The sequence below is a fragment of the Asterias amurensis genome, chromosome 3, assembly GCF_032118995.1.
Source record: "Asterias amurensis chromosome 3, ASM3211899v1".
Taxonomy (NCBI): Eukaryota; Metazoa; Echinodermata; class Asteroidea; order Forcipulatida; family Asteriidae; genus Asterias; species Asterias amurensis.
This window is the reverse complement of record NC_092650.1, coordinates 15583464-15607538: the sequence shown is the minus strand read 5'-3', so window position 1 is coordinate 15607538 and position 24075 is coordinate 15583464. Positions and strand designations below refer to the sequence as shown.

The following is a 24075-nucleotide window of genomic DNA, read 5'->3' as shown; positions in this document are numbered from 1 at the left end:
GGTCTTATGACCCTGTCACCTCTGCTTTTATTCCCTTTATTAAAAATCAACGTGAATATTAAGAGTAGTAGGGCCAACTGTACTGTACATGCATTCCATGGTACATGTATATCTATCATCTAAAACCTCAATGGATGATAGTTAAAAAGAATACACCAATTTATCCATCTACCCTATCTGAAACGGAAGGTACACGTTTGGTAATTACTCAAGACAAATGTTAACTTAAAGGCAGTGAACACTATTGGTAATTACTCAAAATAATTATTAGCATAAAACCTTACTTTGTAACAAATAATGGGGAGAGGTTGGTGGTACAAAACATTGCGAAAAACAGCTCCCTCTGAAGTAAAGTAGTTTTTGAGAAAGTAATTTTCCGCGAAATTGATTTCGAGACCTCAAGTTTAGAATGTGAGGTCTCGAAATCGAGCATCTGAAAGCACACAACCCTCGTGTGACAAGGGCGATTTTTTCTTTCATAGTTATCTCGCAACTCCGACGACAAATCGAGCTCAAATTTTCACAGGTTTGTTATTTTATGCATATGTTGAGATACAGCAAGTAAGAACACTGGTCTTTGAAAATTACCAATAGTGTCCACTGGCTTTAAAAACTGACTTGGTAACAGGTATTGGAGAGCTGTTGATAGTATAAAACAATGTGAGAAATGGCTTCCTCTGAAGTAACGTAGTTTTTGAGAAAGAGGTAATTTCTCACTAAAATAATGAAAGACTTCTAGCTAGAAGTCTTTTATTCCTATCTGAAAGCACACAAGTTCGTCCAACAAGGTAGTTTTTTTCTTTCATCATTTTCTTGCAACTTCAATGACCAATTGAGCCCAAATTTTCACAGGCTTGTTATATTATGCTTATGATGGGTAACACCAAGTGAGAAGACTGGTCTTTGACAATTACTAAACGTGGTCAGTTGCTTTTACCTGGATTAATTGTAACAGTAAAGTCACAGGAAGCACTGCGACCACTTTGGTCAGTAGCACTGTACTGGACAGAGTGGGTTCCAGCCGGGAAGTAAGAGCCAGAGGGCCTGAGTGTCAGAAGAGTGACGGTGATTGGACCCCCTGATGCATCAGAGACGGTTGGTTGAGCCCAGGTAATGATTCTCCCATCGTATTTCCCGATCTCATACGTTTGTTCTATAGCGGCCGGGCATGCGATCATTGGGGCTACGGAGTCCACTAGAAACATAAGAGAGGAAACAAAGAGCTTATTAATTACCAGGTTAAGATAAACGTGGTTCAATTACTCCAGCTTGGCAATCTCTCCGTTGGCTTCCTTTTCATGCCCACATAACCTTCAAAAATTCTCCTCCAAACATTCCAATGCAGTCGTGGAAGTGGACCAACTTACCTAAAAGATCTACTCACTCCTAACACTCCTACTAGAAACAGCGACATTCTTGTTATCCCTAAAAGCCAGTTTAGAGTCGGTCGCGCGATGAAAATCTTGACGCGCGATCCTAAAAAACACAGTCTATAGTCATCGCTGAGGCATAACAACTGTGTCTTTTTTGGATCGCCTGGCAACTCCGCGACCGACTATAACTCGGCCTTAATGTTGCCACCAAAGCGTACACACATTATATGGTCACATAGTTTTCAGTTTGCTGCACCTCAATTGTGAAACAATCTCCTGCTCCACATCAAACAAGCTAATACAAGCTCAAGTTTCAAGACCATAATTTATTATAATTTTTCATATGTTTTCTCTAGTTCCTCTGAGCGCTTAGAGACTTTCTTTTGGAGGTGTTAGGCTCCTTAGAAATGCAGTTGTTATTAGTTTTACCACTATTATTATTTCAGAGAATTCTTCATTTTCACTAGTTAGAAAGAATAGACCTTTTTCACGGTGTGGTCATCTTGATTTCACTCCATTCCAACTCATTGTAACCAAACTGAGGCTGGACGAAATAATAGTCTGGTGCCATGCACATTGAATGTTAGCAATTATTACTGTTATTGGAAACAGTGAACATGACCAAGATGGTGACAGCTAGCCTGATCAACGTCTATAGAAGATTTCTAGTTCTGGCTATTTCATAAAGCTGTAAAGCAGACTTACACATGTAAGCTTTTTCTTTCTTGTTAAAAAATTGAGTGGGGCACGTCAGTTACAACAACGTTAACTTTATGGTATTTTGGCTGGTAGCCACTTTTGTTAAGCAAGATTTGTTGGTGCTGTAATTACGTTTTTATGCTTACAGGCTTTATGAAATTGGGTCAAGGTATGTACAGCAGGGACAACGAGTGTGCAACACTCTGAGTACATGCATGTACCCTGAGAGTGCCTGAAGAACAGGCGAAGTAACAGCTAAGGCAATGATTCTCAAGGAACAGACATATGTTCTTAAAGGAACGTCAGCCTTGGATCGGACAAGTTGGTCTTTGAAAAGCGTATGAAACTGTTTGTTAAGAAATACATTGGTTAGAAAGATATTTTAAAAGTATAACGTAACGATCTACACAAGTATCACTCGAGATTGCACGGTTTTTCTTTTACGCCGTGAGTTAACATGGTCGGCCATTTTAGTAAAAATTTTGACTCCACAAAATGGTGGACCGTGTTTCTTCGCGACGTATATGGAAAACCGTACAATTTCGAGGCATGTTTGCGTGGATATAAATACGTTCTACCTTAGCCTTCGAGAAAGACTCTGCTAGGGTCGAAACGTCAGGCCATTAACTATTTTTTGCATTTATACTCTCGGTCCATTTGGTTGGTAAGTTGTTTGCAACAGCTAATTCTATTTTCTCTTAAAATTATCTACCTAACCATTTGCATTTCACAACAAACGGTTTCAAACGCTTTTCAAAGGCCAACTCAACCGATCCAAGGCAACGTGTTCCTTTAATTCTCAGAGGAGCGTTCTAACCTGTGTTGACCACTATGCAGAATTTGCACTCCACAAAGTTGTTGTTTGCATCGGCGAGATTGTACACAACCTCATGTACCCCTGCACCTAATGGAGACCCACGCTCCGGGCCACTCATCTTTTTGACGGACACTTGCCCATTGGAGTTGTCCGAGGCAGTCGGTAGTGTCCAGTCCACGTTGACCGTTTCTGCAGAGTTTAACTCCACAGTCCGTATAATTGTGCTTGGGCAAGATGTCAGAACTGGAGGAATATCATCCACTACGACAAAAAGGAAAAAAAAAATGATAAAGATTTGGGCTATTGGCTCTCAAATGTCTTTCTTCCCAATGTAATATTAAATCTATTGATCAAAACTTCAAACAGAAAAGCAGAGATTTTTTATCCAAACACTGGAATATCAAAATGTCCATAGCGGCAGCAAACAGCCTAAAAATTCCCCCTAATATTTCAGCCAAAAAGCTCAGGGTCATGGCTTGAATGGATCATTGACAAAACTGAGTTCCAATGTTATTAAGTTATGAACAGTACTTAAAGCCATTGGACCCTTTCGGTAAACAGTGTTGTCCAAGGCCCACACTTTGTGTACCACAACTTCTATATCAAATAACAAACCTGGGAAAATTTAGGCTCAATCGGTCATCGGAGTCGGGAGAAAACAACGGAAAAACCCACCCTTGTTTTCACGCGTTTCGCCGTGTCATGACATGTGTTTCAAATAAATCTGTAATTCTCGTTAACGAGAATTTATACTGTTTTGCTGTTTTCTCAAAAAGTAAAGCATTTCATGGAACAATATTTCAAGAGAAGTCTTTCATCATTGCCTTCTGTAAACCCTGTAAGTTATTTGTAAATCTGTGAACTTTTTTATTTTTGTCTGAACCGAAAGGGTCCAATGGCTTTAAGGCGTTGGACACTGTTGGTAATTGTCAAAGACCAGTATTCTCACTTGGTGTATCTCAACATATGCATAAAATAACAAACCTGTGAAAACTTCATTGGCCAACACTGTGCACCGGGCGTACAAATCTGTGCGTTTCAATTGCTTTGTCATCGTTTTTCCTGTAAGATAGCTGCTGGCTGACGTCAATGCATATAGTCTATTTTGGTAGGTAGGAATTTTGGACTGCTTTGATAATTCTTTTCCAATAATTCTTCACGAAAGAGTTCCACAAAGAGTTTGAGACCTACAATTTTGTGCAAAAATCCACAAAAGTGCTTATTGCACTTAGTACATATAAAAGCACAAAGACTACTAAAATATTAAATGATTTTTGGGGTTGAACAAAGAATTGACTAAAGTGGGATTCGAACCAACGACCTCCGGATTAACGTGACGGCGCTCTACCAACTGAGCTATCTAGCCCTATATTGGCGGTGTCCCTATTTTGTCAATATCTTTGTTCAGGGGTGCCAGTCAGAAGCCATACAACCGTTAACTGCCGTGTAGCCAGAGATCACACCCAAATTACGATACAACCTGGGAAGCGGCAGCTAGGGGATCACCATAAGGGGATGCGACTTTTTGTCTCAGTTGGTAGAGCGCCGGCACGTTAATCCGGAGGTCGTTGGTTCGAATCCCACTCTAGTCAATTCTTTGTTCAACCCCAAAAATCATTTTTCAAAATTTACCCAGTCAGTTTCCCTTGTGGTTTATAATGATAAAATATTAAATGCAACAACAAAACAGACAACCAGAAAGATATCTTTCAGCTTAAGAAACATTCAAGTACCTCCTACTGTAACGATGACACGGAATGAGCAAGTAGCATCATTTCCAGCCGCATCTGTGGCTGTGTATGTGATGACAGTACTGCCGGCGCTGAATGCACCCGGGCCTCTTGGTGAAACCACTGGAACAATGTTGGCCAGGGAGTTGTCAGTTGCAGTTGGGGCAGTCCACGATACTGATACAGCTGTCGACCCAACAGGAATTTCACGAGTTATGTCGGACGGACAACCCACTAGTACCGGTGCCTCTGTATCAGCTGCAAAATAAAAGAAAAAAGGAGATATGTATCAAAATCCAATCCACATGACGCTTTGTAAGTTAGGGCACCCTCAACTAGAGGTCAAAAGGAGGTTGTTCATTAGCCAATCCTTTGTGCTGCACATACGATTATGTGTGTTTTCATTGTTTCATCATAGGTTTACGTCTAAGATGGCAGCTGGGTGACAATATCCAATAGACTTTAATGCACGAGACATCATTTGGGTAGGGCGTTATTGCAAAGTGTGATGTCACAGTACACATCACTAAGGCAGTACTGATAACTTAGCTTAAGCCATTGGACCCTTTCGGTAAACACTATTGTCCAAGGCCCACACCTCGTGTATCACAACTTACATATAAAATAACAAACCTATGAACATTTAGGTTCAATCGGTCATCGGAGTCTGGAGAAAATAACGGGAAAACCCACCCTTGTATCCGCGCGTTTCGCCGTGTCATGACATGTGTTTAAAATAAATCCGTAATTCTCGCTAACGAGAATTGATATTGTTTTACTGTTTTCTCAAAAAGTAAAGCATTTCATGGAATAATATTTCAAGGGAAGTCTTTCACCACTACCTTCTGTAACCCCTGTAAGTTATTTGTAAATCTGTGAACTTTTTCTTTCTTTTCTGTACCGAAAGGGTCCAATGGCTTTAAGATGAATCTGACGGAGTGTAAACTTTAGGTCGTTCTTAGCTAAGTGGGGAGCCGTGCCATTGAGTGCTTTGTTATGAAAACTACTTCACCATTGGTATCAGTTTTGTATCAACCCCACTCGTAAACTATTAAAAGGTTAGTTTGAACTCGGCATATCTAGTAGTCAGTAGATCTGTGTGGAGCTTCCAATCTATATTTCAGGAATAATTTTGCTATTTTTTTGTTCACAATTGTCAATGCCTACTCAATGATTTATACTAAACACCCATGCTGAATTTTTAACTGGCAATATTGTGTTACAGAACCTTAAAGCCATTTAGACCCTTTCGGTAAACGATATTGTCCAAAGGTCCACACTTCGTGTATCACAACTTATACATAAAATAACAAACCTGTGAAAATTTAGGCTCAATCGGTCATCGGAGTCGGGAGAAAATAACGGGAAAACCCACCCTTGTTTCGGCACGTTTCGCCGTGTCATGATATGTGTTTAAAATAAATCCGTAATTCTTGATATCGAAAATTGATATTTGTTTTAGTGTTTTCTCAAAAAGTAAAGTGTTTCATGGAAAATATTTCAAGAGAAGTCTTTCACCATTACCTTCTGTAAACCCTGTAAGTTATTTGTAAATCTGTGAACCTTTTTTTGTATTCTGTTCCGAAAGTGTATAATGGCTTTAAAGGCAGTGGACACTATTGGTAATTACTCAAAATATTTGTCATCATAAAATCTTTCTTGATTACATGTAATGGGGAGAGATAGATGGTATAAAACATTGTGAGAAACGGCTCCCTCTGAAGTGATGTAGTTTTCGAGAAAGAAGTAATTTTCCACGAATTTGATTTCGAGACCTCAAGTTTAGAATTTGAGGTCTCGAAATCAAGCATCAGAAAGCACACAACTTCGTGTGACAAGGGTTTTTTCTTTCATTATTATCTCGCAAATTCAACGGCCGATTGAGCTCAAATTTTCACAGGTTTGTTATTTTATGCATATGTTGAGATACAGCAAGTGAGAAGGCTGGTTTTTGACAATTACCAATAGTGTCCAGTGTCTTTAAACAATGTTACAACCTAACCAGGCAGCTTAATGCTCAGTGACGCTTGATTCCCCAACAAAATCCTGGTTAAAAAGCTATGAAATAAAGTAGTTTATCGTCCCATAATACTACTGGAAGTAACAGGCTACACCCTACACTGATAACACAGCCAAAATGATTGTTGTAGAGGAGGATAACTCTCGAATTGATAAATTCAAACTTAGGTTGTGACCAATGCTTTACAAAGTGTAAGATAATTTTTTTGAAGGTTAACAAATAGCGGCTTCAAATATTTGTCACATTTAGACAAATATTTTGCTTTTCGTCTTTTGAGACATTACCCAATTCAACACCACGCTACCCCCCCCCCCCCCCCCCCCCCCCCCCCGAAGAAAAACCAAATAAACACAGAAACCTCAAACCTACCAACTAACAACCAACCATCAAATCCCCCCCCCCCCAAAAAAAAAAAAAAAAAAAAAAAAAAAAAAAACGTCTAAGATGGCAGCTGGGTGACATCAATGCAAGGTCTAAACAATTTTTGGAATAATACTAAAAACCACTTAAATAGTGCATAAAGAAACATCACCAAACCCCACCTGCCACCTCTGAAAAAATCCTCTTAAACCAACCAAACAAACAAATATCTGGAAACAAACGCACAAACACCTCAACGAAACAAACAAAACAACCCAACAACTACATGTATACAAATAAACAAACTTCTGTCTTACGTAATTGTTGAACTTCAACAATGAAACTGCATGTAGCCGTGTTGCCACTTCCATCTGTGGCTGTGTACACTATGGTGGTAGTTCCGACAGCGAAAGGACCTGGGCCTCTTGGTGAAACCGTAATATCAGGCGTCGCACCAGAGTTGTCAATTGCAGTTGGTGCAGTCCACGTTACATCAACAGATGAAGATAGAAACGGAACAGACCCAAAAAGGGTCCCGGTTGGACAATTTAGAAGTGTTGGTGGCACCGTGTCAGCTGCAAAGAAAGGGGAGTAAAGAGAGTAAATGGTTTGTGAAGTCTCTTGAATGTTGGAAATAAACAAACAAAAACACTGCTTTCTTTGTACAAGTCTATTGTTTTACCTCTTTTAGATTATTGTTCTCTTGTTTAGCATATTTATCGAGTTAAACATGAGACTCAACTAGAAAAGGTGCAGAGGTATGCCACAAGGTTAACGTTTCATCAAAGGAGACAGGAACAACGCTACAATAGCAGGCTTATAGAAACAGGGCTTTCCACCCTAAGTAATAGAAGGGAATACTTGTTCTTTGCTTTTGTATGTAAACAATTGGTTGCTCACAATCATACAGGTGCCTTGACATCCTTTTTATGCAAAATATTGGTTAATGCTAGACACAAAGATAAACTTGTTTTTCATCATTTATCAGCCCGTACTGATTTGTTTAAATTTTCCATTCCCTGCCGTTTTGCTCGTAACTGGAGTAATCTGCCTACTGACCTTGTTAACAATTTCATATGTGCCCCCTTACCAGAATGTTTATCTAAGCTCAAGAAACATTTTGATGGCTAAACTGGCTTTTCAAAGTACATGTATTGCTTGTTTGCACTTTTTAGTTGTTCCATACTTTGTATCATGTTGTGTCCATGGGAATGGTGGTCTCCCGGGAGCGCTGTCTCATCGCATGGGGCGGATTTGACGACTTGTCCACAAGTCTAACCTGTTAACAATGTCATTTCATTTGTACCCCCTTACCGGAGTTTTTATGTATTGCTCTAAACCATTTTGATGTATTGTCCTGCTTTTTAACAAATATCCTTTTTGAATTGTGTGTATTTTTGTGTATATCTCTGCTTGTTTGCCTTTTATAGTCGTTCAGTGTTTGTTATTATCTTCTGTGCTTTTTTATATGCCCTCTCTTGCCCTAATGTATTTTTGGGGATTTAGGAGGCAAACGCCTTTTAAACTTTTATGCTTTCCTGGGCACCCACACTGTTTGTTTTACTTTGTTTTCTTAAATATGTTTAATGTATGTACATGTGCTTGTAAATGTGATTGCCCGAATAAATATTATTATTATTGTTATTATTATTATTAAAAAGGGGTTTACAAGGATTGATCTTTAAATTTCTACAATGAAAAGAGAAGGGTTTGTCATTGTTGACAGAAAATCACTGAAAAAAGTTGTGGAGGCAAACCACTCTTTTTCACCATACATGTTGTTCTCTTCTGTGTTTTGTGTAGATTGTTTTGAATTCTACATTCGTAACATTCATGCATGTTTGCCATCCTTTGAGGAAATGTACAGTGACTAGCAAGTGCCACCAGTCACTGTAATTGCTACACAATTTTTTCAAATAATTTTGTATTTACAATTAAAAAAATCAATGACCTCAGGAGATGTACCCAGGATAGTGTATTGTCATATGCAAACTCATTTATAGGTTGGCTCACATGTAAAGCACCAACCATAATTGTTATACCTCGGTAACAAACTGTGAAGTTTGATTGGTTGAGAACCAATCATGTGATGCGCAACAAAAACGCATGTTACATGGCTCGACGGGCCGGGTAACATGAAAAGTGATGTACATCGGTGTACATCACCTAGATCGTTCCCAGCATTGGTCGATTTCAAGCGCTGCGTACAAAACAACCGCATGTTCGAGGGAATCGTTTCTTGTTCGTCTGCTTATAACAATGAATAGTCTGTAGTAATAATGTTTGAAGATTAAAACAGAACTTTGAGAAGAGGAATAACAATTATACGCAGGTATAACAAAACAATTGTTGCACGTTGTTGCACACTGGGGTCCATGGGTTTTGTACACCCTCGAGGGGAAATAGCACCCTCGACTTCACCTCGAGTGCCATTTCCCCCCTCAAGTGTACAAAATGCCATGGAACCCGTCACAGCATGCAACAATTGTATAATGTTCCTTCTCGAGGGGAAATGGCACCCTCGGCTTCGCCTCGGGTGCCATTTATCCCCTCGAGTGTACAAAACGCCATGGACCCCGCCACAGCGTGCACCAACCATCACTGGTATTCTGCACCATAGTTTCGATTCTCATTTTATGTTGGAATCAGTAGAAACATTTAAATGGTTTAACAGAAGTCAGAAGTTAAATCAATTAGGAATTAAAAAAAGATTCTAAACACTTCCTTCATCGAAAGGCAAGTGAAAAAAACCTTTTGACATGTTTATCTGACAAAAAATGCTACAGGTTTAAACTTGCATAATGATGATGTTCTGCTTACCTTGTGGTATAACTTGGACAACAAATGTGCAAGTGGCTTCATTGCCGCTAAAATCTCTAGCTGTGTAAGTGACGGCAAACGTGCCAAGACCGTACGGACCTGGAGAGTCTGTAGAGCTCACAGTTGGATTTTGGTCAATGTTGTCAGTCGCTGTTGGTACACTCCAATTTACAAAAGTTTGCACTTGTCCCACAGGAAGTTCGGCAGTGACTGTTGTTTGTGGACAGCCTGTCAAAACTGGAGCCACACTATCAACTGCAATTCAAAAGTGAAAAGAAGAAGACAAATAGTATTCTTTAAATCATTTCCCAAAATTAAAAGAGTTTTATTGAGAATCACCATCATTGTGCACAAGGCACAGACAACGAATCCGGGTGTCTGAAAAAACAACTCAATCAAATATATGATCAGCAATTGGGCCATGAGTCTAATGGCGTCCATTGTGGTAAGCAGTTCTGTAACTTCTTATTTCAGTGTGAAATTAACCATCTTGCACCTGCAGTGAAAAATATACTGAAATGCATCTTAGGCAACATGAAAAAAGGTTGTAACAATTGTCAAAATCATGACTATTTGAAGTGCGATTTGTCAAGTAGCAGATATCACTTGTCATCAGTTATATGGTAATTATAAGGCGATCGGTGCATAAGACTTGAACAGGCATAACCTGTATTGTTTATATTATTATTATTATTTTTTTTTTAATTATGTGCTCCAAACATAGCTTTATGGTTTTCAAGCACACACACATGTCAGCAGCGGTGGCAGAAGGGTAATTGCCACTAATGCGCCATTTAACAAAGCATACGAATCACAATAGTGCTCATATGGGGCTAAATGAATCAAAAGAACTAAAGTATAAAATACTAGAAAAACAATAAAAAACAAAATAAAAACAAGCATTAAAAGAATTTTCAAAAAACATGGAATGTCTAAGTACCTGCTTGTGTAACGATGACAGGAAATGAGCAAGAACCTTCATTTCCAGCTGCATCTGTGGCTGTGTATGTGATAAAAGTACTGCCGGCATTGAAAGAACCTTGGCCTCTTGGTGAAACCTGTGGAACAATGTTGGCCAGGGAGTTGTCAGTTACAGTCGGTGTAGTCCATGATATTGTTATAGCTGACGCCCCAACTGGAATTTCCCGAGTTATTTGAGTTGGACAACCCACTAGTACTGGTGCCTCTGTATCAGCTGCAAAATAAAAGAAAAAAGGAGATATGTATCAAAATCCAATCCACATAACGCTTTGTAAGTTAGGGCACCCTCAACTAGAGGTCAAAAGGAGGTTAGTCATTAGCCAATCCTTTGTGCTGCACATACGATTATGTGTGTTTTAATTGTTTCATCATAGGTTTACATCAAAGATGGCAGCTGGGTGACATCAATGCAAGGTCTAAACAATTTTTGGAATAATACTAAAAACCACTTGAATAGTGCATAAAGAAACATCACCAAACCCCACCTGCCACCTCCGAAAAAATCCTCTTAAACCAACCAAACAAACAAATACCTGGAAACAATTGCACAAACACCTCAACGAAACAATAAAGACCTTACATGTAACAACTACATGTATACAAATAAACAAACTTCTGTCTTACGTAATTGTTGAACTTGAACGATGAAATTGCATGTAGCCGTGTTGCCACTTCCATCTGTGGCTGTGTACTCTATGGTGGTAGTTCCGACACCGAAAAGACCTGGGCCTCTTGGTGAAACCGTAATATCAGGCGTTGCACCAGAGTTGTCAACTGCAGTTGGTGCAGTCCACGTTACATCAACAGATGAAGATAGAAACGGAACAGCCCCAAAAAGAGTCCCGGTTGGACAATTTAGAAGTGTTGGTGGCACCGTGTCAGCTGCAAAGAAAGGGGAGTAAAGAGAGTAAATGGTTTGTGAATTCCTTGAATGTTGGAAATAAACAAACAAAAGTTAAAGTAAACCAAACTTAAACAGATTTCCGAGGATGGATCTACAATTTCTACACGAAAAGAGAAGGCTTTGTCATTGCTGGCACAAAATCACTTCAAATGTTGTGCAGGCAAACCACACTTTTTCACCATAGTTCTCTTCCGTGTTTTGTGTGAACATGTCTTAAATTCTTATTCATAACATTCATGCATGTTTTCGGTCCTTTCTGGCAATCTACAGTGACTAGCAAGTGGCAAAACAGTCATTACTGCAATTTCTTACACAAATTCTGTTACACTTTTGTTTGTACAATGAAAATGCTAAATGAACTCAGGAGATGTACATGTACATGTACCTGAGAGAGTCTATTGTCATATGCAACTCATTTATAGGTTGGCTCACATGTAAAGCACCAACCATCACTGGTATTCTGCACCATGGTTTTGATTCTCATTTTATTTAAGAATCAGTTGGAACATTTAAATGGTTTATCAAAAGTCAAAAGTTACATCAATTAGGAATTAAAAAAAAGATGCAAAACACTTCCTCCACCTGAGGCCTGCAGCAAAGTAAAAACAAATTTTTGAAATGTTTATCTGTCAAAAAAAAAGCTACATGTAGGTTTTAAACTTACATAATGATGATGTTCCTCTTACCTTGTGGTATAACTTGGACGATAAATGTGCAAGTGGCTTCATTGCCGCTAAAATCTCTAGCTGTGTAAGTGACGGCAAACGTGCCAAGACCAAACGGACCTGGAGACTCTGTAGAGCTCACAGTTGGATTTTGGTCAATGTTGTCAGTTGCTGTTGGTACACTCCAAGTTACAAAAGTTTGCACTTGTCCCACAGGAAGTTCGGCAGTGACTGTTGTTTGTGGACAGCCTGTCAAAACTGGAGCCACACTATCAACTGCAATTCAAAAGTGAAAAGAAGAAGACAAATTATAAATTGAAATCATTTTCAATAATTAATAGAGTTTGATTGAGCATCACCATCAAATGTACACAAGGCACAGACAACGAATCCGGGTGACTGAAAAAACAATTCAATGGAATATATGATCAGCAATTGGGCTGTGAGTCTAATGGCGTCCATTGTGGTAAGCAGTTCTGTAACTTCTTATTTCAGTGTGAAATTAACCATCTTGGGCCCGCCGGTGAAGAATATACCGAAATGCATCTTAGGCAACATGAAAAAAAGGTTGCAACAATTGTCAAAAACATGACTATTTGAAGTGCGATTTGTCAAGTAGCAGATATCACTTGTCATCAGTTATATGGTAATTATAAGGCGATCGGTGCATAAGACTTGAACAGGCATAACCTGTATTGTTTATATTATTATTATTTTTTTTTTTTTTTAATTATGTGCTCCAAACATAGCTTTATGGTTTTCAAGCACACACACATGTCAGCAGCGGTGGCAGAAGGGTAATTGCCACTAATGCGCCATTTAACAAAGCATACGAATCACAATAGCGCTCATATGGGGCTAAATGCATCAAAAGAACTAAAGTATAAAATACTAGAAAACAATAAAAAACAAAATAAAAACAAGCATTAAAAGAATTTCAAAAAACATGGAATGTCTAAGTACCTGTTTGTGTAACGATGACAGGAAATGAGCAAGAACCTTCATTTCCAGCTGCATCTGTGGCTGTGTATGTGATAAAAGTAGTGCCGGCATTGAAAGAACCTTGGCCTCTTGGTGAAACCTGTGGAACAATGTTGGCCAGGGAGTTGTCAGTTACAGTCGGCGTAGTCCATGTTATTGTTATAGCTGACGCCCCTACTGGAATTTCCCGAGTTATTTGAGTTGGACAACCCACTAGTACTGGTGCCTCTGTATCAGCTGCAAAATAAAAGAAAAAAGGAGATATGTATCAAAATCCTATCCACATGATGCTTTTTAAGTTAGGGCACCCTCAACTAGAGGTCAAAAGGAGGTTGTTCATTAGCCAATCCTTTGTGCTGCACATACAATTATGTGTGTTTTAATTGTGTCATCATAGGTTTACGTCTAAGATTGCAGCTGAGTGACATCAATGCAAGGTCTAAACAATTTTTGGAATAATACTAAAAAACACCTGCACAATGAAACATCACCAAACCCCACCCGCCACCTCCGAAAAAATCCTCTTAAACCAACCAAACAAACAAATACCTGGAAACAAACGCACAAACACCTCAACGAAACAAACAAAAACCCAACAACTACATGTATACAAATAAACAAACTTCTGTCTTACGTAATTGTTGAACTTGAACAATGAAACTGCATGTAGCCGTGTTGCCACTTCCATCTGTGGCTGTGTACTCTATGGTGGTAGTTCCGACAGCGAAAGGACCTGGGCCTCTTGGTGAAACCGTAATATCAGGCGTTGCACCAGAGTTATCAACTGCAGTTGGTGCAGTCCACGTTACATCAACAGATGAAGATAGAAACGGAACAGCCTCAAAAAGAGTCCCGGTTGGACAATTTAGAAGTGTTGGTGGCACTGTGTCAGCTGCAAAGAAAGGGGAGTAAACAGAGTAAATGGTTTGTGAATTCTCTTGAATGTTGGAAATAAACAAACAAAAGTTAAAGTAAACCAAACTTAAACAGATTTCCGAGGATGGATCTCTGAGGATGTGAACATGTCTTAAATTCTTTATTCATAACATTCATGCATGTTTTCGGTCCTTTCTGGCAATCTACAGTGACTAGCAAGTGGCAAAACAGTCATTACTGCAATTTCTTACACAAATTCTGTTACACTTTTGTTTGTACAATGAAAATGCTAAATGAACTCAGAAGATGTACATGTACATGTACCTGAGAGAGTCTATTGTCATATGCAACTCATTTATAGGTTAGCTCACATGTAAAGCACCAACCATCACTGGTGTTCTGCACCATGGTTTTGATTCTCATTTTATTTAGGAATCAGTTGGAACATTTAAATGGTTTATCAAAAGTCAAAAGTTACATCAATTAGGAATTAAAAAAAAGATGCAAAACACTTCCTCCACCTGAGGCCTGCAGCAAAGTAAAAACAAATTTTTGAAATGTTTATCTGTCAAAAAAAAAGCTACATGTAGGTTTTAAACTTACATAATGATGATGTTCCTCTTACCTTGTGGTATAACTTGGACGATAAATGTGCAAGTGGCTTCATTGCCGCTAAAATCTCTAGCTGTGTAAGTGACGGCAAACGTGCCAAGACCAAACGGACCTGGAGACTCTGTAGAGCTCACAGTTGGATTTTGGTCAATGTTGTCAGTTGCTGTTGGTACACTCCAAGTTACAAAAGTTTGCACTTGTCCCACAGGAAGTTCGGCAGTGACTGTTGTTTGTGGACAGCCTGTCAAAACTGGAGCCACACTATCAACTGCAATTCAAAAGTGAAAAGAAGAAGACAAATTATAAATTGAAATCATTTTCAATAATTAATAGAGTTTGATTGAGCATCACCATCAAATGTACACAAGGCACAGACAACGAATCCGGGTGACTGAAAAAACAATTCAATGGAATATATGATCAGCAATTGGGCTGTAAGTCTAATGGCGTCCATTGTGGTAAGCAGTTCTGTAACTTCTTATTTCAGTGTGAAATTAACCATCTTGGGCCCGCCGGTGAAGAATATACCGAAATGCATCTTAGGCAACATGAAAAAAAGGTTGCAACAATTGTCAAAAACATGACTATTTGAAGTGCAACTTGTCAAGTAGCAGATATCACTTGCTGTCGTCAGTTATATGGTAGTTTCCTGCATATAAGGCGATCAGTGTATAAGGCTTGAACAGGCATAACCTGTATTGTTTATATTATTTATTTATTTTTGGTTGTTAATTTTGTGCTCCAAATATGGTTTTCAAGCACACACACACGTCAGCGGCAGTGGCAGAAGGGTAATTGCCACCAATGCGTCATTTAACAAAGCATATGAATCACAATAGCGCTCATATGGGGCTAAATGCATCAAAAGAACTAAAGTATAAAATACTAGAAAACAATAAAAAACAAAATAAAAACAAGCATTAAAAGAATTTTCAAAAAACATAGAATGTCTAAGTACCTGTTTGTGTAACGATGACAGGAAATGAGCAAGAACCTTCATTTCCAGCTGCATCTGTGGCTGTGTATGTGATAAAAGTATTGCCGGCATTGAAAGAACCTTGGCCTCTTGGTGAAACCTGTGGAACAATGTTGGCCAGGGAGTTGTCAGTTACAGTCGGTGTAGTCCATGATATTGTTATAGCTGACGCCCCTACTGGAATTTCCCGAGTTATTTGAGTTGGACAACCCACTAGTACTGGTGCCTCTGTATCAGCTGCAAAATAAAATTAAAAAGGAGATATGTATCAAAATCCTATCCACATTATGCTTTTTAAGTTAGGGCACCCTAAACTAGAGGTCAAAAGGAGGTTGTTCATTAGCCAATCCTTTGTGCTGCACATACGATTATGTGTGTTTTAATTGTTTCATCATAGGTTTACGTCTAAGATGGCAGCTGGGTGACATCAATGCGCGGTCTAAACAATTTTTGGAATACTAAAAACCACTTAAATAAGGCATAAAGAAACATCACCAAACCCCACCTGCCACCTCTGAAAAAATCCTTTTAACCAACTAACCAAACAAATACCTGGAAACAAACGCACAAACACCTCAACGAAAAAAGAAAAAAACCCAACAACTACATGTATACAAATAAACAAACTTCTGTCTTACGTAATTGTGTAACTTGAACAATGAAACTGCATGTAGCCGTGTTGCCACTTCCATCTGTGGCTGTGTACTCTATGGTGGTAGTTCCGACAGTGAAAGGACCTGGGCCTCTCGGTGAAACCGTAATATCAGGCGTTGCACCAGAGTTGTCAATTGCAAAGGGTTCAGTCCACGTTACATCAACAGATGAAGATAGAAACGGAACAGACCCAAAAAGGGTCCCGGTTGGACAATTTAGAAGTGTTGGTGGCACCGTGTCAGCTGCAAAGAAAGGGGAGTAAAGAGAGTAAATGGTTTGTGAATTCTCTTGAATGTTGGAAGCAAACAAACAAAAGTTAAAGTAAACCAAAACTTAAACAGATTTCCGAAGATGGATCTACATTTCTACACGAAAAGAGAAGGCTTTGTCATTGCTGGCACAAAATAACTTCAAATGTTGTGCAGGCAAACCACACTTTTTCACCATAGTTCTCTTCCGTGTTTTGTGTGAACATGTCTTAAATTCTTTATTCATAACATTCATGCATGTTTTCGGTCCTTTCTGGCAATCTACAGTGACTAGCAAGTGGCAAAACAGTCATTACTGCAATTTCTTACACAAATTCTGTTACACTTTTGTTTGTACAATGAAAATGCTAAATGAACTCAGGAGACGTACATGAACATGTACCTGAGAGTATATTGTCATATGCAACCATAGAAATAGAACCCGGAGAATGCTGAGTGTCTCATTGTGCATGCAGTTTCGTTGTGAGACCATTTCTATGGACGCCATTTTCGTAACGTGTGTATGGCAAAATATTTTGCCATAAAATTTTGCCATACAATGACATCATCATTGACCAATGAAAACACTAGAAATGGTCTATGTACGCTGACATCTTGCCATTTTGCCATACACGCGTGTCAAACGATGACAATTTTGCCATGCGCGCATATTGCGCGGTATTGATACGCCGCTTCAACAGACGACACAGAGGGTGGTCGAGCTCAGCGTTCTCCGGGTTCTATTTCTATGTATGCAACTCATTTATAGGTTGGCTCACATGTAAAGCACCAACCATCACTGGTATTCTGCACCATGGTTTTGATTCTCATTTTATTTTGGAATCAGTTGGAACATTTAAATGGTTTATCAAAAGTCAAAAGTTAAATCAATTAGGAATTAAAAAAAAAGGTGGAAAACACTTCCTCCACCTGAGGCCTGCAACAAAGTAAAAACAAATTTTTGAAATGTTTAGCTGACAAAAAAAAAGCTACATGTAGGTTTTAAACTTACATAATGATGATGTTCCTCTTACCTTGTGGTATAACTTGGACGATAAATGTGCAAGTGGCTTCATTGCCACTAAAATCTCTAGCTGTGTAAGTGACGGCAAACGTGCCAAGACCAAACGGACCTGGAGACTCTGTAGAGCTCACAGTTGGATTTTGGTCAATGTTGTCAGTTGCTGTTGGTACACTCCAAGTTACAAAAGTTTGCACTTGTCCCGCAGGAAGTTCGGCAGTGACTGTTGTTTGTGGACAGCCTGTCAAAACTGGAGCCACACTATCAACTGCAATTCAAAAGTGAAAAGAAGAAGACAAATATTAATTTGAAATCATTTTCAATAATTAATAGAGTTTGAATGAGAATCACCATCAAATGTACACAAGGCACAGACAACGAATCCGGGTGACTGAAAAAAAAATCAATGGAATATATGATCAGCAAGTGGGCCATGAGTCTAATGGCGTCCATTGTGGTGAGCAGTTCTGTAACTTCTTATTTCAGTGTGAAATTAACCATCTTGGGCCCGCCGGTGAAGAATATACCAAAATGCATCTTAGGCAATATGAAAAAAAGGTTGCAACAATTGTCAAAATCATGACTATTTGAAGCGCGACTTGTCAAGCAGCAGATATCGATTGTCATGCTTGTCATCAGTTATATGGTCATTTCCTACATATAAGGCGATCAGTGTGTAAGGCCTGATATTTTTTTCAGTTTGGAATTTGGTTCTCATAACAGAGCTTTATGGTTTTCAAGCACACACAATGTCAGCAGCGGTGACAAAAGGGTATGCCACTAATGCACCATTTAACAAAGCATAGGAATCACAATAGCGCCCTGAAGGGGTAAATACATCAAAAGCACATTATAACTTAAGTATAAAATACAAGAAAACAATAAAAAAAACTAAATTAAAAAAAAGCATTTTAAGGAAAGGAATTTTCAAAGAAACATAGAATGTCTAAGTACCTGTTTGTGTAACGATGACAGGAAATGAGCAAGAACCTTCATTTCCAGCTGCATCTGTGGCTGTGTATGTGATAAAAGTAGTGCCGGCATTGAAAGAACCTTGGCCTCTTGGTGAAACCTGTGGAACAATGTTGGCCAGGGAGTTGTCAGTTACAGTCGGTGTAGTCCATGTTATTGTTATAGCTGACGCCCCAACTGGAATTTCCCGCGATATTTGAGTTGGACAACCCACTAGTACTGGTGCCTCTGTATCAGCTGCAAAATAAAAGAAAAGAGGAGATATGTATCAAAATCCAATCCACATGACGCTTTGTAAGTTAGGGCACCCTCAACTAGAGGTCAAAAGGAGGTTGTTCATTAGCCAATCCTTTGTGCTGCACATACGATTATGTGTGTTTTAATTGTTTCATCATAGGTTTACGTCTAAGATGGCAGCTGGGTGACATCAATGCAAGGTCTAAACAATTTTTGGAATAATACTAAAAACCACTTGAATAGTGCATAAAGAAACATCACCAAACCCCACCTGCCACCTCTGAAAAAATCCTCTTAAACCAACCAAACAAACAAATACCTGGAAACAAATGCACAAACACCTCAACGAAACAAACAACAAACCCAACAACTACATGTATACAAATAAACAAACTTCTGTCTTACGTAATTGTGTAACTTGAACAATGAAACTGCATGTAGCCGTGTTGCCACTTCCATCTGTGGCTGTGTACACTATGGTGGTAGTTCCGACAGCGAAAGGACCTGGGCCTCTTGGTGAAACCGTAATATCAGGCGTCACCCCAGAGTTATCAACTGCAGTTGGTGCAGTCCACGTTACATCAACAGTTGAAGATAGAAACGGAACAGCCTCAAAAAGGGTCCCGGTTGGACAATTTAGAAGCGTTGGTGGCACTGTGTCAGCTGCAAAGAAAGGGGAGTAAACAGAGTAAATGGTTTGTGAATTCTCTTGAACATTGTAAATAAACAAACAAAAGTTAAAGTAAACCAAAACTTAAAGAGATTTCCGAGGATGGATCTACAATTTCTACACGAAAAGAGAAGGCTTTGTCATTGCTGGCACAAAATCACTTCAAATGTTGTGCAGGCAAACCACACTTTTTTTCACCATAGTTCTCTTCCGTGTTTTGTGTGAACATGTCTTAAATTCTTTATTCATAACATTCATGCATGTGCATGATGAAACATCACCAAACCCACCTGCCACCTCAAAAAAAATCCATATTTTTCAGCATATTGTGCTGTTTTAAAGACCCTGGACACTATTGTCAAAGACCAGTCTCCTCACTTTCTGTATCTCAACATACATGTACATGCATAAAATAACAAACCTGTGAAAATTTGAGCTCAATTGGTCGTCAAAGTTGCGATATAATAATGACAGAAAAAAAAACACCCCTATCAAACGAAGTTTGGTGCTTTCAGCAGATGCTTGATTTCGCGACCTTAAATTCTAAACCCAAGTTCTTGAAATCATATTCGTGGAAAATGATTTGTTTCTCGAAAACTATTGTAGCTGTACTTCACTTTAGAGGGAGCCGTCTCACATCGGTTTATACTATGAACCTTTCCCCATTACTCATTACCATGTAAGATTTGATGCTTATAATTATTTTGAGTAATTACCAATGGTGTCCACTGCCTTGCTTTGGGTCATCTTTGCATCCATATACGATAAGCAAAAGTGCTTTACAATTTCCTTTATTCCACTCATGCTTGAGTGATTATAATGGTCATTACTAATTGTCTCAACTTAATGATCAACTAATGGTTGTACAACAATATAAGTAATGGAACAGCTCTTATATAGCCCAGAATCCACCTAAAAAGGCGAATCAGAAAAATACTCCAACCGACTGTGATGAGCTGCAGCACCTTTTTTCAGAGGTGAGAGTCACTAACGAAAAAGTTTGAAACTTGGATACAAATTCAAAGGTATGTTGAAATGATGCCATTTCTACCTGTTGGTAACCCCCCTGGGGTTATAGATTCCAAGGAGCTTTTGGAAACAGTATCCAAAGCACTAGAGAAGTAGACCAATGAGCAGGATTTCTTTAAGTGTGGACATAAATATTGTCTGATTTTCTTCACCAGGCCGACATAAAAAGTCTGAATTCAGCCCAAAGTCTGAACAATCTCATCCTCGCTTTTGGCATGAACTTTTCCGGATGTACGAGGTTCTACAGGTCTCAGATCCTGTCATTCAGGAATTAATGTGTGGATTCAATAGAGTTTTTCTGCCAAGCGGTTTCACATTAATTGCTTCTTATCTTCCATTCTACATGTAGTTTGCACAGCCAGGACAGGAACATTTGTGACACCAAACGTCTGGACACCTCACATTAAATGTTTCTCCTCTTTCATTGAAAGCAAGCCGGCCTACACAGCTATGACATTTGTAACCTATAATTTAACGTTTCACAATAGACAGGGACATAAATAATACTTACTGGCCGTTTGACAAAATTGTCCAGTGAATCCAGTTGCACACTGGCAGGTGGGCGTAGTTCCCAGAAGCAGACATATACCTCCATTCAAGCAGGTAACAGTCGCACATGGATCTGTTTCATGGTAAGTAAGGTTAAAATAAATGTCAACAAAATTTCAATTAAAAGAAAGTACATTTAGTTAAGCACAATATAATTGTCTCAAAACAATCCATGAGTTTATGAAAGAGCAGATTAACATCCAACTTTTGTATTTCATTTGACCTCTTAAAGACACTATGGACACTATTGGTAATTGTCAAAGACAAGTCTTCTCACTTAGTGTATCTCAGCATATGAATAAAATAACAACCTGTGAAAATGTGAGCTCAATTGGTCGTCGAAATTGCGAGATAATTATGAAAGAAAAACACCCTTGTCACACAACTTGTGTGCTTTCAGATGATTGATTTCGAATCCTCAAAATCTTATTCTGAGAGTCTCTAAATCAAGTTTGTGGAATTCTAACTCTTTCTTGAAAGCCAGGTTTTTTTCAGAGGGAGCCGCTTCTCACAATGTTTTATACTATCAACAGCTCCCCCATACTCGTTACCGTTACCAAGTAAGTTTTTATGCCAATACTTATTTTGAGTAATTCCCAACAGTGTTCACTGCCTTTGAAATAGTTCAAAAGTAACTATATCACTCTAGGAATATTTGTGCCAACAAACGTCTGACAACAGACAGGGACATAAATATACGTACCGAGTGTCGTTTGACAAAATGTTCCAGTGAATCCAGATGCACACTGGCAGGTGAATGAAGTGCCAGAAACCTGACATACACCTCCATTAAAGCAGGTAACACCATCACATGGACCTGTGTCATAGGAAGTAACATTAAAAGAAATGTCAACAAAAGTTCAATTTAATAAAAATACCAGGAACACCCAGCCAAATAAATAATAATAAGCAATCAAGCACAGAATATTTGCACATGGACTTGTCTCATAACGTAAGGTGAAAGGAATGTCAACAAAATTTAATTGAAACTAAATTTGCAGTTATGAGATGGTAGAAATGACTGTATATTCCTGTGGAGCAACTTGCTGACCACTCCAAACAAATTGTGCTGATCCAAACTCATTCACCAACAGCATTGGCGAAATAGGTACAAGGGATGAGAGTCATTACTAACCAAAAAGTCTGAAACCTGGATACGAATTCAAATGTATGTTGAAATGATGCCATTTCTACCGTTTGGTAACCCCTGGGGTTATAGATTCCAAGGAGCTTTTGGAAACAGTATCCAAAGCACTAGAGAAGTAGACCAATGAATAGGATTTCTTGAATTTGTGGAAAAAATCATTCCTCATCAGGTCGATATAAACAGTCTGAATTCAGCCAAAAAAATCTGAACAATCTCATCCCTGGAACACTTGGTTTTGCGAACAAGGGAACCAAATAGTAGAAGCTTCATCACCCACAGAGAGCCTGCATGGACATCCACAAAAACTCATTCTTTCCAAGGACCGTAATACGACTCACTAGTGAATGCAGGGAGCTTGAACAACTTCAAGCAACTGCAGGAATAGAATCCACTACCCCCGCATAAGCCTGGCATCATACTCTCAACGAGTCAAGCCAGTACAAGAGTGAACAGGAAAATGAAAGTGTTCTTGAGGAACGCCATTGACGCAATACCATTTCTCTGTTTGGGCACAACCACTAATAACACATTGTTTGTCCTATAGATCAAAATGCTCCATACTCTGCACAGTCTGCTCCTAAAGAACGAAGGGGCAATTTATTCAGGCCACTTGGAGGCATCCAAGTGCACTGCATGCACAAGGAACACTTGTTTGTTTGTTTAGACAGTCTTCCCATCAAGGGAACTTGGCAAAATCCCACAACGGGGTTATAAACACCAAGCTTGCAACAGCCAAATCTCTCTCATACAGAAATTGGTTCAACGTCTATGATTATGAATTACACAAATCAAGAAATTGTGATTCAGTAACTAGACGACAATACTTATTCTAGTCATTGCAAAATCAGTGGTTAGCTGGGGTTCGAACCCATAACCTTGTGGTTGCAAGTACTGCAGTCTAACCAATCTTGTGTAGTTATTTCAGGACAGGGGCCAATTTCATAGAGCTGCTTAAGCCAAAAATTTGCTTAAGCACGAAAATAGCTCGCTTAAATGTCACTGGCCAAAATTTCCTGCCATATACCATGTATACACTGCTTATGACTAGTATTAAGCTGTTGTTTACTTAGCATTACAATTGAGTGGAGTCTTGGCCGGTAATCTGATTTTACTAAGCAATGAATTTTTTGCTTAAGCAAATTTTTTTGCTTAAGCAGCTCTATGAAATTGGGCCCTGATGTGCTCCTGTATTAAAGGTTCATACAAAATACGCTTTCATCTCTATTAGGTTGAATGTTTTCTTTCGTTGAGGCAATGTACACTTTGCGCCTGAAGGGAGTCCAGATAAATAAAAAACCCCACATTGTTTTGGGATGCCATTCATCAAAAGTACTTGCAAAAGTTAACCTTGCTTTAGAATTATTCTTACTTGGTGCTGCATTGGTTGTGATCATATATGAACAAAGCACAGATTGTCTCCCAGACTGGTCTTCTGCAAAAGTTACGATGGTTGTCACAGATGGAGCTGTTGTACTTAGCATTTGATTGTTAACTGGTACAAGATTTCCGGTGGGGCCCACTACAAAGTATGTATAAGTCACAGTTCCAACTGCGCCAGTAACTGTTGGTTGAGCTAGTACTACATTTTGACTATCAGCAGCATTGATGATCCTACTTTCAGGGCAAACAATACTTAGTGCTTCCGCTGCAAAAATAAACATCAAAGGAAAGCAGTTTAGTGTTTGTTAAAGGAAGCAACAGCTAATTTTGTTTGCTCAAAGTATAAAGTAGTTG

General features: G+C 38.9%; 1 protein-coding gene across 1 annotated transcript in view; it reads right to left on the bottom strand.

Moving 5' to 3' along the window:
* Positions 1-24075, bottom strand: part of LOC139934501 (uncharacterized) — a 109510-nt gene that overhangs the window by 27483 nt on the left and 57952 nt on the right. Inside the window, exons 29-47 of the mRNA XM_071928758.1 lie at positions 23711-23986; positions 21898-22011; positions 21157-21267; positions 19352-19609; positions 18692-18946; positions 17751-18005; positions 16453-16710; positions 15797-16051; positions 14852-15106; positions 13985-14242; positions 13333-13587; positions 12391-12645; positions 11425-11682; positions 10760-11014; positions 9820-10074; positions 7317-7574; positions 4623-4877; positions 2890-3150; positions 938-1195 (exon numbers count right to left, since the gene is read on the bottom strand). Coding sequence (XP_071784859.1) covers positions 938-1195; positions 2890-3150; positions 4623-4877; positions 7317-7574; positions 9820-10074; positions 10760-11014; positions 11425-11682; positions 12391-12645; positions 13333-13587; positions 13985-14242; positions 14852-15106; positions 15797-16051; positions 16453-16710; positions 17751-18005; positions 18692-18946; positions 19352-19609; positions 21157-21267; positions 21898-22011; positions 23711-23986 — 4605 coding nt within the window. The remainder of the gene's footprint in view (positions 1-937; positions 1196-2889; positions 3151-4622; positions 4878-7316; positions 7575-9819; positions 10075-10759; positions 11015-11424; positions 11683-12390; positions 12646-13332; positions 13588-13984; positions 14243-14851; positions 15107-15796; positions 16052-16452; positions 16711-17750; positions 18006-18691; positions 18947-19351; positions 19610-21156; positions 21268-21897; positions 22012-23710; positions 23987-24075) is intronic.